This window comes from Ostrinia furnacalis, unplaced genomic scaffold, assembly GCF_004193835.3.
Source record: "Ostrinia furnacalis isolate ACB-3 unplaced genomic scaffold, ASM419383v2 OfSCF1657, whole genome shotgun sequence".
NCBI lineage: Eukaryota > Metazoa > Arthropoda > Insecta > Lepidoptera > Crambidae > Ostrinia > Ostrinia furnacalis.
In genome coordinates, this window is record NW_021131896.1 from 204,233 (window position 1) to 218,634 (window position 14,402).

The 14,402-nt window shown below is 38.3% G+C and overlaps 1 protein-coding gene across 1 annotated transcript; it reads left to right on the forward strand.

Moving 5' to 3' along the window:
• The first annotated feature begins 34 nt into the window (after positions 1 to 34).
• On the forward strand, positions 35 to 13,918 carry LOC114353463 (cilia- and flagella-associated protein 44). Its single transcript, XM_028305491.1, has 42 exons — positions 35 to 74; positions 486 to 645; positions 1,165 to 1,327; positions 1,404 to 1,558; positions 1,633 to 1,796; positions 1,873 to 2,003; positions 2,105 to 2,209; positions 2,287 to 2,436; positions 2,524 to 2,583; positions 2,679 to 2,921; positions 3,027 to 3,203; positions 3,288 to 3,479; positions 3,560 to 3,702; positions 4,031 to 4,167; positions 4,276 to 4,456; positions 4,544 to 4,709; positions 4,809 to 4,912; positions 4,994 to 5,099; positions 5,182 to 5,354; positions 5,496 to 5,705; positions 5,784 to 5,894; positions 6,267 to 6,435; positions 6,535 to 6,708; positions 6,786 to 6,983; positions 7,067 to 7,202; positions 7,985 to 8,084; positions 8,177 to 8,279; positions 8,376 to 8,495; positions 8,574 to 8,772; positions 8,873 to 9,032; positions 9,166 to 9,304; positions 9,399 to 9,601; positions 9,723 to 9,951; positions 10,096 to 10,200; positions 12,106 to 12,213; positions 12,315 to 12,469; positions 12,576 to 12,725; positions 12,829 to 12,970; positions 13,049 to 13,208; positions 13,297 to 13,410; positions 13,487 to 13,626; positions 13,718 to 13,918. The coding sequence occupies exons 1-42, from the start codon at positions 47 to 49 to the stop codon at positions 13,796 to 13,798; spliced, it is 6,144 nt and encodes a 2,047-aa protein (XP_028161292.1). The 5' UTR covers positions 35 to 46; the 3' UTR covers positions 13,799 to 13,918.
• The last annotated feature ends 484 nt before the right edge of the window (positions 13,919 to 14,402 follow it).

Below are 14,402 nucleotides of genomic sequence, written 5' to 3' on the forward strand. Positions count from 1 at the left end.
TGTTCAAATTGGGTATCATTGTGTAGATCATTAAAATAAAATAATAATGGCTGATGACGAAGCTGCTGGAGAAGGTATCTACATGTTTTAATCATTGACATTATTTTTACATAATCTAATACCTTTATTTTCGTATATTCAGTAGCTACAACTGTTGTGTCAGCAAGCCCAGTGACTACCTACTATCATGCAATGACATAATCATATAAAAACATCTAAGACTATCATGCGCTAAATATTTAAACTGCTGCACTTCATGCGCTAAAATTAAATATAAACTGTACCTACCATAATTATGTTTTACTAAAATACGTTCATTCATAACTCAGGTACTTAAGGTCCGATTTCCACCAAGGCGGAGCGTAGAGGAGCTTGTTTCCTGAATAATAAAATCTGATGGGATAATCTAAACACTTCTTCGCTCCGCCGGGCCTAACGCAAAAGGAAAAATAGAATTAATTTAATTAGCTTTTTTAAACTAAAAGGGGAAGAAGAAGAAGAAGTTCCAGAAGCAGCCCCTGAGGAGGTCGAAGAGGAACATGTGGAGGAAGAATCTATTCTCACTGAATACGATCCAGATGAGTTCGTATCTGGTGCAGTCAACACTTTGGATTCGACTATTCCACTGGATCTATTTGAATTTGAGTATCCTTTTAATGAAAGACTAAGAAATTGACGACTTACATCAAAATCTTATGTTTAAACTTGCATAAATTTGAAAATTATAAATAACTTGAAAATTTCGACAGATTCATCCAGTGTCTAAGTACCTAGCTCAGATGGAAGATCAGTCGCTCGGTAAGCCAAAGGTCGTGGGTTCGATTACCGCCTTAGGCAGTTCGATTTTTTCAAGTTATTTATAATTTTCAAATTAGTTTGAGATGCAACTCTTAACGCTAAAAACTAAATAACTTTCCATGAATTTATTTTAATAAAGTAATATCACAGAATAAGTTATATTTACGATTACTAATAGTAGAAAACTGAGAAGCAGCATACCTATCTCGGCCAGCTTTTATGTTCATGCTTATCACACACATCATACCTCTTATATAGTGAGATTCAAACCCATAACCGCCGTAATTAATGGTATCTTAGTCCTTAAAAATAAATAAGTACATAGTGGTTCTGTCTATAACAATATTTTTTTAACTCGTAACTAAGATATTCCTATGGATACAACTGTCACAAGTATTTCAACCTCTGCGCGTGCGACGAGTCTGTCGTGTGCTGGGCAGCCGGCAGCATCATGACCTTCATGGACGTCAACACAAAGCAAACCTGGTTCCGTAGGACTACCACTGGAGGTTCTATTGGACATATCACAGTAATACCCGTTTTCTTACTTACAAAATAATACTTACCCAGCCTATTAATTACCTAATATTCCCAAAATAATACAGTCCTTTCGCAGAGACCCGAACTATCGCATAGCCGTTGCAGAAGGTCGTGAGGGTGACCGAGATCCATTGATTCTTCTGTACACATGGCCACAGATGGACATTGATGCAGTTTTACGGGATGGCACAACCAATGCGTATTCTGTGCTCGATTTTAGGTGATAATACGTGCTTTTTTCAGTCAAAAATCTCCTAAATAGTTCCGCTGATAGTAACTTGTAATACATTCCAGTCCCGATGGTGAACTACTTGCATCTGTTGGAAAAGAGCCCGACTACAATTTGACCATTTGGAATTGGAAACGTCATAAGATTTTATTGCGTACCAGTGCTTTCACATTTGATGTAAATGCAGTCATGTTCTCACCATATTGTCCAGGGCAACTTACAACAGCAGGTGAATAAAATTAATACATCATATTGCAATAATTTACAAAGAGTAAGTAATACTTACTTCGGCTTATCGATTTTAGGTGCCGCTCATATAAAATTTTGGAAAATGGCGGAAACTTTCACCGGCCTGAAATTAAAGGGAGAACTTGGAAGGTTTGGTAAAACTGAAATATGTGATGTGCTGGGTGTCTACCCTATGCCCGACGAAAAGGTATAATAACCTAGTAGCTTAGGAGTATGTAATACAAAGTTGTATAGTACAATAAAATAATGATTCTTAATTCAAATTCAAATTCAAATCTTTATTGCAAGGTGCTTTCTGGTTGTGAATGGGGTAACGTTCTCGTATGGGAAGCTGGACTCGTCAAAGTTGAAGTAACACAGCGTGGACGGAAGAACTGCCACAAGGCACCAGTTGTGAGTATTGGGATCTTGATTTCAAGGAGTTGGGGCACTTAGTAAAAAACTACTACTACTATGAATGTTGTTTCCAGATACAATTCATGCTAAGTCCTGCTGGTGACGAAGTCACAACAATCGCTCGGGATGGCTGCGTACGCGCTTGGTACTGGGATACTGTAGAGCAGGCGGATCCACCCGAAGATGACCCGTATGTGGAATTAAACCCTGTCGCCGAGACTTGTGTATGGTTCTAATGCTCATTAGCAATAAGTATCTACCTATTTTGCTTTATTTCGATATGCTTAATAAAAGCTAAATTGCGATTTCAGGTGCCGAATTGCCAGATAATGTGTCTGAAGCATCAAAAAGACATGTTCTGGTATGCTCAAGTAAGTTGTTTAGTATATTATTATTATTATTGTTTTCCTACATTTAAGTAAAATTTTGAGTAGAATTCTATGAGAATCATTTTTCGTCGTTTTAGGACGGAAACGGTGGACTCTGGACTGTAGAGCTTGAGATAGACAAAATCGAATGTAACCATCGTAAAGTGATGACGTGCCACGCAGGAGGCGTGGTAGCAATGGCTGCCTTACGGACTCACCCAATCTTAGTCACAGCTGGAGAAGATGGTTCGCTGTTGGCTTACAGCACAGAAAACCATGTATTGCTGGCACGATACCAGTTTCCAACCGCCATCACTTGTCTTTTGTACCCTCCCGTGGATGTAAGTTATGATGTGATTTTACAAACACGTCAGAAGACGTCATAATAGACAGCCATTTCCTCAGAAACTCAACTTTTCACTGAACTAAATTTAATTTACACCCAGGTCGATGAAACAAGCAGAATAATAATGTTGGGGTTCTCAGACGGGATAATGAGGACTTTACTGCTCCATCCTGAACGGTTACAGGCACAATCCAGCATGATTGACGTCAGAGTGCATTCCGCGCTCACTATACACAGCGAAGACTCCATCAATGCTGATGTTATAGACATGATATCGGTAAGATAGAACAGTAAAATTAAATTGAAAACCATTTATTAACTTTGTCATGCCATTTAAATACAATTTTATCAACTCATGCAGCTCTTGAAACCCCATTCGAAGCCTCTCGTCCAAATAACTATGAATGAGCAACGCACACTAGTGGTAACTTGTGGGCAGGATAGCACCATATTTATGTACCGTTTAGAAGCTGGAACACCATTTGTTCTGCATCGCCTTGGCTTTATAGAGACTCCAAACAATATCGCCTTTATGACCTGGAAGCCAGAAGAAGTAAGTTATGCTAAACTATGTCAGTCAATTGAAGTTGAAGTGGAACTGTAAATAAGACCATAAGTCCTTGTTAATTTTAGGAACGCGTTATTTTACTTTGTGGACAAGTTGGCCTGCTGATGGAGGCAGTTTTGCCAGAGGTTCCCAATCGCAAATATACAGAAATTACGACGTTCAAATTAGATTTCGTTTCCTACAAAGAAACATTGGTGAAGAAAAACTTGTAAGTCACTTCATCTATACTTCTATCTATACTAATACTATAAATGCGAAAGTAACTCTGTCTGTCTGTCTGTCTGTCTTGCTTTCACGCCAAAGCCAATGAACCGATTTTGATGAAATTTGGCACAGAGATAGTTTGAGTCCCGGGAAAGGACATAGGATAGTTTTTATCCCGGTTTTTGAAACAGGGACGCGCGCGATTAAGTTTTTCTGAGGCAGACAAAATTACACGCGGGCGAAGCCGCGGGCGGAAAGCTAGTAAGAATATAAATTTGAAAAAATAAACGTGGATTTTTTTATTTATCTAATTAATTATCGTTATCTTTTAGCATGCGTTATCGACCATTTCCTCAAGAAGAAGATTTGGCCAGTATCGATGAAGAAGCATTAAAAGCCAAGGAAGAAGCCGAAAAAGAAAAAAAAGATGACGAGGAAGAAGAAGAATACTTAGGAGAAATACAACTAAGTAAGGCCTGCCATAGGTACTAATAGTATTTTTCTATAATTGTTTATGGGGTAGAAGGCTTTATTAATTTAAGGTTAGAAGTCTAAGCAAATAAGGTTAATTTTCCAGTGGAAAGCGAAAGTATGCTTGGTACGACTATAACCTGGGCACATTACTGCGAGGAAGGTATATGGGTGGTGCAGCGTGGAACTGGTGCTCTCTTGCTAGTAAAGCCTGGCAACAACAAAATACTCAAGTATGGACCGTTCCCTGGCGCTTGGTGTGATGACATCACTTCTCTGAAGTTTGTGTAAGTTCCTTTAAAAGTTGATAATTAGGTACGATTTGAATAATTTCGAAGACGTCTTTGATTCATCTTGACCTCTAATTTTTACAGATGTGATGAACGATACCTTATTATAGGTACAAACACAGGTTATGTGCGGGTAGTTCGTATGCCAACAGAGGAAGAAGATACCCCCGAGCAGCACTACATGACCTGGATGATGGCGCAACAGAAGCTGCTAAAAAAACTGAAAGGCAGGCGGCTGGCTAAAGAGGAGGTAAACATTACCATTATGATCCACTTAAAACTAGTACAAATATGTATTTTTTCACTTGTGTACAATGTACTATGATCATAATACGGTTTCAATTTACAGAAACAACCAACTCCCCGTATAGACTTCATAGATAACTACTATCTGCCGATGCATGACCGCTATACTGGCGCAATTACATGCCTTGAGTTTAGCTCCGATGGAAAGTAAGTAATGCATAAGTAATTGCTTCTAATTTCCTAGAATTGCTATTTCTGGTATTTCTAATTAAAATCATATTTTTTTAGGAATTTTTATACTTGCGGATCTGATGGAAATATATTTTCATATGTTATCAACTTTGATGAGCCTCTATTACCGGCGCCTTCGCTGCCTGCACCTCCTGAATTGCCTGTAAGTAAATCATGTGATATAAAATTATTATTGGCATAATGATTAGATACCTACATTACCGTCATAAATTTTATGTCATCAGAAAATGGAGAAAGTGAAAGAACCGAGCACCTTGGAAGGAGACCTGATGTCTCACGAACAACTGAAACAAAAGGAGGAGTACGACAAGATGATGGCGATTGCCAACGCACATAAGAAACGAGTGCGTGACAACCTTGCCGAACTTACAGCTGAGTACAACAAACTTATAAAAGCGTAAGTTCCCGTTATTTCAAAATAGTCTCGAATACTAGCTGAAATTGGTATAGCTTATTATGTGTTATTTATTCTGGAAAAGTACAACTTCAATTAAATTAATTGGTGATAGAAACAGATCAATTTTTTTCATGCCCACAGAAACCGCACGCTTCCAGTATCTCAGCAAATCGACGTGACCCTTGACCCAAGACCGTTAGCTGTACAAGAGGCGGAGCTGGATGACGCTAAAGCGTTGACCAAGAGGAAGCTGGCACACCAGCTAGAAGCCTCCGACTTAGCTTTGCACAAGATGTACTCAAGAAATATCATTCAGTTGGACGTATTCCCGTTTACATTAACAGCAATTAGGTAGGTAACAAACATACCCAAGTGTTACGTGAGCGTAAAAACGTACAATAAATTATTATTGAATCTTTCATTTGGCAGGGATCCAGAAGTTATGATTAGACCTTTACGACAAAAGAATCTTTCGAATGCGTTCTATAACCAACTCGAAGAGGTTTACCAGAAAATGGCGGAAGCTGCATTAAGGGGAAGGTAAATTTAATTCTAGGAGAATGATTCAATTTCACCTCTCCTTTGACCTATTACAAGATTTTATAGAGACATGTCTAATTTCACGCTGACCTTAGAGATATGAATTTATTGGAACTGGCAGAAGCAGAACTAAGGTGAGACAAAATAATTATATTAATGACTGTGATGCTTGCTTAGTGATAACTCACACTCGCACCGCATCTTCTTTCTACACTTTTTCATTTTCAAAACCTCAAAAAATACATAAATGAGAGAATGAGTCTGCAACACTCTTTTACCTGTATGCCTTATAGTTAAGTATCTCATAATAAAAGAAATAAGTTTCTTTATTAAGCAAGCCCGTTAATTTTATGTTGTCGTCACGTTACACAGACGAGCGGAGTCAACAACCCGTCGAGCTGCAGCCCGCAAATCTTCCTATGGTCCACCCCGTATTGCCTCTTTTCTACTGGGCCTCCCTCCAAAACCTCCACACCCCCTGAAAAAAGCACTGAGAAACTACCACCAGCGCTTGAACCGGCATCATTTACAGTTTATTGAGGTAAGCCTACTTATAATCTATTCCTGTAAGGAATTCTATGACAACAATTTGAAAAAGGTATACAAGAGCTTCTTCATTGTGTATTATGTCTTAATCTAGTGGCAAGAACATCTCTCCCGCAAGCCTGACCCTAATGCCATGCCGCCTGGCGCAGCGGAGGCCTTGAAAGAAGCAGAAGCAACAATCGGTAATCGTCTTCTGAAGACACAACCAGACTACGTTGCACCACCTGGCCACAACACGCAACTGCGTGTCTGTCTTGCTAGGAAAGAGGTACCATGAGGACATCTTATAATATTAGATTTTTAGACCGATATCATCCAGAATATGCTTAATCAATTATTTTCTAGATATATGACACCAAAAGAGCCTTCAACGCCAAAGTACTGGAGTTACGTCAACATAAAGTTAGTTTGGTAGAGAAAATGAAACATATTGGTGAACGATTGAGTGAAATTAGATGCGAAATACCACCAAAAATGGTTAAGTCGCCACCCCAAATACCACATATCGATGAAGAACTGGAATTTCCCGAAAAACATCTCGAGGTGGTTTCCTAGTAATTTTCTCATATTTTTTGACTATTGTAAGACATTTCGCCATTATTTTATCGTCAATCGTCATCTTACAGATTAAGCCTGAGCCAGTGGTGATTCCTGTAAGAGGAGCAACAGCAAAAAAATCTCAAATCGCCCCGGACCGCAAGACTCTTTACCCCCAAGCGAGAGTACGACAGCCAAGAGTGACTAGATTTGTGCCAATTACAGGTAATAAAAAGTTAATAGAACCAGGCCTGTTCATCTCCGCGAGTTTACATCGAAAACAAAACACGCACGATGGCCCACCTACAGGATACTGTTTGACAAGGCCTCACGTATACGAGCGAACATTGACTCACGCACGCGTATTCTTGTGTATGATGGAAGAAAATAAAGAAAATTGTGTACTAAATACTGTGCAGTATTTAACTGCCTAAATAATAATAAAAATACAGAATGTACTTTTTTAAGTTGCCTCAAGACACTGAGAGGTAAATAAGTAGTTAATATTATTCATGATAGTTCATGCTAAATCATATATTTCCTCCGCCATTTTCCGCAGTTTGGCACCTCACGTCACATCATTTTACCGAAGTCAGCCAGCCCTATAGCTTCGGCGCAGTGCCGATCACTGACGTTTGTCAACAAAATGGTGCTTGACTCTTGAGACAGGCTAAATTACACCATATTATTGTTAATGACATTGAGCATACATTTTTTTAAATACCTTCGCGAAGTAAAACTTCTGTACGTAGTACTTATTATTATTCTGTGGTAGAACTAATAATAATTATATAGATGACCCACGCTGAACTGTCCCGCCAAACTCAATGACAGGGGGGCGCTACCATCGTTCAACTATATGGTTTCCAACATGGTAAAAATCGGAACTAGCGATTCGGTATTGACGGTGGCGCCCCACTGTCAATGTCATGCACAGGACAGTTCAGTATTTTGGAACTATACATATTTATGACTCTCAAACGTTAACTTTTTTAAACATTTCTTAGAAACACGACCACTTGCCGCTTCGTGGGAACTCCTGAAACCAAGACCAGACCTAGAATCAACAGAGATGGAAATTGAAATACGTGAGAGACGCATTGAAAGGTAGGTAACAGTTACGTTTCGTTTTACAGTAGTTTAATGAATGATTAAGATCTTTCAAATTTTATACCTATTTACCTTTTAAATGTCTATAGACATCTTTATGAACAAGACATGCTACTTGCTGATGCCGAAGTTTCTGTGCAACAGTTTGACTCACGTTTGAGACAATTGCAACGAGAACGTATACGTGTCCAAGTAAGTATTGTTACTAGTTATCATATTTTAGAATACCCTCAGATTATAGAAGAAAATTATTGAATGAAAATAAAAATATTGATTTATTTATTTTAGGAAAAAAGTCAGTTGTTAGAACTACACCTTTATCAGCTACACAGAGAAATGAACGTTTTAAATCGCTTTGAGGCACACGAAGATAGACTTGCTGAAAGAGTTTATGCCAAACTGATGCAGGTATTTTAGAGCAGTATTTAAATTTTCCCTGCAACCAAATATCCTCAGTACTATCTTTCCACCTAATAAATTTGCTAGGTCCGTGGTGTTCAAGATCAAATCCTAGATTGCGAGCACCGTATTGAAGAGCACCATGCTGAAAAGGAGCGTCTCGATGCTGAGTGTCAAGATCTACAGAGGCAGTTCAAGAAGCTCGTCCAAGACAACAAGTTTGCTGACTTCTTGCGTAGAATATTCAAGAAGAAGTATCGGCCACCGCGAGATCGTGACGAGGATGGTAAAGGGCGCCTTAATACGTCTAGCTTCTAGACTCTAGAACGCCAGAGATTTAATTGATGGGTAGATATTCTTACTAATATCACAAATTTGTATTCTAGAATCATCCGAGTCTGAAGAATCCTCATCATCCAGTGAGGAAGAAGACGAAGGCAGCATGGATAGCCGAGACATAGGCCCTATTCGTCTCGATCCCAACGTTTGTCCCGAAGGTTGCGATCCTGATATCTATAACAAGACCTACGACCTCAGGAACACAAGGTTCATCAGAGTCCAATAATTCTTAAATTCTCAAATTAATCTATTTGTCCATCCTAATTTTTTTTTTAAAAGAATCAGTAATAAGTAATAAGAAATAATTAGGTACGCCATAATATTACTTATTTAAATCCAGGCATCGGCATGAACAACAAATGATGGAGCAAGATCGATTGGTTGAACTACTCAGGAAGGATATTGAAGCCCATAATAAAATAAAGCGCAAGCTTTCTTTGCAGTTAGAGAAGAGGAAGAATGATCTAAGGGAATTCATGGTAAGATTGCACCCAAAGACGTATTACTTATCAAAAAATTGTAACGATCGCTTTTCAAAATTGCATTTTCTCTAACAACATCAATAAAATTTAGATGGAAAAACAAAGTTGCATGAACGACGTGGACCAAGTTGTGGTGCTCCGGTATGATCAGATACGGGCATCAGCTCTACGTGGATGCACCGGGCCCAAAGGCCTTTCGCACACTGTGGTATTCCCCGAGGCGATGCTAGCGAGGCTGCGACGTCGTGTGCTTGAACTACAGGACGAGATAAAGCAGCAGAAGCAGCGACAGAAGTAACATGCTTTTATTTGCTGAAATCATTAGAATCTTATAACTTGGCTGCAAAGCAAGCAAACGCTAAACATTTTCTTGCTAGCAATTAGTAGGTAAGATATTAAAAATAATTATTTATAGAGTAAACCGGACCCACCTGTTTCGCATGAACATCGACCTTCGCGCCATGGAGGCTGAAGCGGCAGAACTTCGCGCTAAAATGCGAGACGTGCTCACGCGCAAGTTAGGCAAGCCTCGCCGTGTGGACCGCACTCTCGATGAGCTGCTTCGGCAGATGGCGAGACGACACAAGTTCTCTGCCACCTTGGGCACGTTGCCGCAGATACTGAATCAGCTTCGCCAGTGGCGGGTAAATTGAATATTCATTCCAAAATGCTTTATACATTAATTTGTTGAAATTATAAATCGATGCAAGTGCTTCAGATTCCTAAACTGCTTCTACTTTTCGTTAAGCAAGCACAATAGTCTCGGTACATTCATGTTATTATTTCAGGAGCGTCACAGTGACCTAGAAAAGAAATACCTGAGCATTCTTTCACGGTATTCTGACCGTTTGCGTGTAGCTGCAGCATTGCAAGCGGATGTTTTACCACAAAAGGTAAAATAAATGCACATATTTTTATTATTGTCAAAAAATTGCTTAAAATAAATAGCTTACCTATAATAAATGTATAGCCCGACCAGGAACATAAAAACCCTCGCCATGTTGCGGAAAACTAATGGTAGGTACTAATTTCTTTTAATGGCAACAGTAACTGAAAACTTCATTGACATGTCACCTTGCATGTCAGCTATTGCTGTCAAAGTGTAAACAAACTGTATTTTAAATGTACGCAATTGATTTTGTGAATTAAATTGCTAAAATCTTTTTATAGTCGTGAAAGAAAAGTGGTTCACAATGTGTTAAAGTATTTGTCGAAGAGAAATACTAAGGGTTCGGACAATATTTTCATTGAATAATGTTTCCGACAAAGGTTGTCAAATTGACTGACATGTGTATCGCATAGTACAGTCCACTATGAAAATTAGCTGTGGTTTGTTTCAACTACCTATTTAAAAAAAATGACACTTTCTAAGTGTTGAATTTTATGGAATTTGGAAAGAAGTACCGAGTTTGAAGCGTTCATGAGCAAACATTGCAGTTGAATATTCAAGTTCTGAATTTGATTATTGATGAATAATAAAATAAATCCTACTAGCTCGATTGATGGTTTAATTAATTTATTTAAACCAGGTTACCTATAATAATATTTTTTCGTTAATTTATGAAAACATCAAAATTAGCCCGTAATCCTGAATCCTGATATTCCTGATACATAAAGTGAGCCTATTAATTTAACATGGGTACGACTGTACTCAGTGTTGCACTATCAAATGTAATTGACGCGCCTCTATGCCAGGGTTTTTATGTTCCTGGTCAGGCTATAAGGGAGAGTCCGCTAATTTGGACCAGTTTTTTTCAATCCCATTTTACACATAGTTTTCTTTTGTTTTTGCTAATGTCCATGGTATATAATAAAAGATACATTATTCAACTTACTATTTCATAAGTATTAATTAACATGATTGTTGTATATTTAGCACAAATCAACAAAGTACGAGTTCAGAGCTTCGGTCCAATTTAGCCAACCGGTTCGATAATTTGTACCACAGGGTTACTAAATTGGATTTCAATAAATTTCAAGCCTATAAAAAAACTATGGCAAAATATTATACGATACATTCTTAACAAATTAGGAAACGAAAAGGAACAGTAGTTAATAACATAGACAATCGATATTGTTTTTCACGTTATCACGATTTTGAGTACAAGTTTTGTAATTCCAATTATCGTAACGCACACTTCTACCTAATGTACTTTGCCAGTTTTTTGCTTTCATTTATTGTAAGTCAAACATAACTACGCTATTATAACTTCAAAATATGATTTACTAAAAAAAAATTCAAAATCCTTTGGTAAAGTTCCATACAACTTGATGTGGTACAATTTAGCCGACTAGGTGATAGTGCTTTTAAAAAATCGGTAAAAAATATAGCTTATAAATACCGAAAAATGTTTCAAATAATTGTAATCCACACTAATTTACGCTTCTAAATAATATATTAGAAACACCCTGTGATTAAATTTAACAAAATTACAAACTAAACATGTATTGTCAAAAGTTACTTGAAAACAATGAAAAAATACTTTTCAAAATAAAACACACGTGTTTGTTGTCACGGCAAAAACCACATGGCCGATATTAATTTATTTTAGTTGTGTATCGCTGAGTGTTGCAATTACAGACATTCAATAAATACTTTACGAAATATGGGGGTGGTACAATTTACCCGGCGGTACAATATACCGAACTCTCCCCTATGTACAGTCGACAGCACATCAAGCTATACATTTTCGTTGCAAACTCGCCTCTATCGCAACTACGTAAGATACCGCAGTGTTTACGTTGACGTGCTGTCGACCGTACCTACTAATAAATTATAATAACATTTTTCCTAATAGCCACCCAAGGATCCATCAGACATGGCTGGTGGATATACACCAGAACAGTACCAGCGCGACGTGGTGCGTCTACGTATAGTTCGTGCACAGCAAGTACAACAGATAAAGGTTTTCAACTCCCTAACTTTTTATTTCTTCTGATGAGTTTATGGGCAAGATTACGTCATAACGTATGAGCGTACTTTGATAGCAATTATAATGTTTTGTAGGCTCTACGTGACGAGATCCATGGTCTTCGGCTCAAGCCGCTATCGCAAAGGACTCCGCCCCCTACAGCCTCTCCACCAGAGTCCGATCGCTCTGATATCTATCTGTTCTTAGCCCCTCGGAATATGACGCAAACTAGGAAGAAATACTTCCCAATGTAGGTTTTTTATTCAGAGACTAGTCTTATTTCCTGTTGATTAACGCAAAACAAAGTTTAAAGAGCTATACAACTCTAGATAAAATAAAACTGTTCTTTCTTGTAGAACCCCTTTGGGGTCTCAAATTAAAATGGTGTACGATGTGAACATAATGAAGTTGCTTTACGACTGCCTCGATGCGATGCGCGTGTCACGAGACGACGCGGATGAACTATTGCGAGAACTCACCGCTCAGTTGCCTGACGTGATCTCTGGGTAAGAATCCTACAAAGATTACCTACCAACAATACCTTTTTTTGGTCACTCCTGCCTGTTAAGTAACAGGAATCGCACAAAAATGAATAAATTAATGTTTCAGGTCAAGATCCCGGTACGAAGTAGTTGACACCCTAGTACGTAAGTGGTTATTACGATACGGAGGCGACCCAAGTCAATATAAAAAGCAGACGCGAGCATTCGATGCGCTTGCCGCGCTGGCTGATCGCATCATTCGTCAACATGTAAGTCTAACTTCACAGTCAGTTCTCATTACCTATTTAGAAAGAAAGTACTGGCAATTTTACATAAATGAAAATCAGGTGGAAACAATGGAAGGCGCAGTCCCAGATGAGTCCAAGCAGGTGATGGAGTCTCTCGAAGAGGCGCTGAAGGAGGTTGCGGACGCCAAGGAGCCGCTACACGAACGTCTTGGGCCAGCACTTGCTGCTCTGCTACATACTGCAGAACTGGCTGATTTAGGTTCTATTTTCATTTTGCAACGTTTTACTAACTCCTAAGATTGAATCCTAATTATTGTGGTGATGATGATATTTTGAACATTTTACAGAAACTGAAGAGACGATGACGTCTTTAGTAAACTCTCTCATAGATGACGATCACCCCATCACAGCTGAATCTGTAGACCGCATCGATGTCTTCAACATCATGGAAGACATTAAAGGTATAATTAATTAAATATATTTTTAAAATTCTAATATTGTAATATTTGCTTTTTATTGATAAGAGCTTTTTCCTAGATTGCGGTGTTCAGTTACCACCTGAGGAAGTGGAGCATATTGTAAAGATTGCTATCGATTGTCTCCGAGCTCAAGTTGTGGAACCAGCAGAAGCAAAGCAGTTAGAAGAGGAAGTTAAGAAAGCAATGTCCATTGATATGGTAAACTAATTTAATTTATAGAAGAATTTGCTTATAAGTATCCAAAGTGGCAAGCAATGATTACCCCTAATGTTTTATATTATTATTTCAGACTTCGGTGACGTCAACTTCTCGTAGTGCTGGAACCGACAAGCAAAGTCGTCATCCCGATGAGGATCATGGGAGTGATTGAAATGGATAAAAATGACAAAGTAGCATAGTAATTTTATCTTTTACAAATACTTTCACATAAATGTATTCGACATTAGTTTTAATTTACTTAAATTAGAATATTACCTTCATAACCTTATGTATTGTCCTTATTAAAATATTATAATAACATTTTGACCTTAATTATTTTCACCTATTAGGTGTTAATTTATGCACATTTGTACACCTACGCCCTTAGATTATTAATCTAAGCCTACGCCATAGGACCATTGAAATAAAAACTAAAAACGGTCGTCTGCTGCACTCCTGCGATTGACCATAACCCTGTCTCATCTGTGACCTTAACAACTATAGTTCCAAAATACTGGACTGTCCTGTCGATGACATTGACAGTGGGGCGCCACCGTCAATACCGGATCGCTGGTTCAGATTTTTGCCATGTTGGAATCCATATAGTTGAACCACGGTAATAATATCATACAGTATTGTAACTACATATAAACCGACGAAACGCGAGTTTTCCTTCGAATTTCAAATCACGGGACGTGGTCGAGATCCAAAAGTTAGGGGTGTCGCGAATGTGCCGAACGGATGGCCTAGTGTTGAAAATGTCTAAGGTGGTTGAA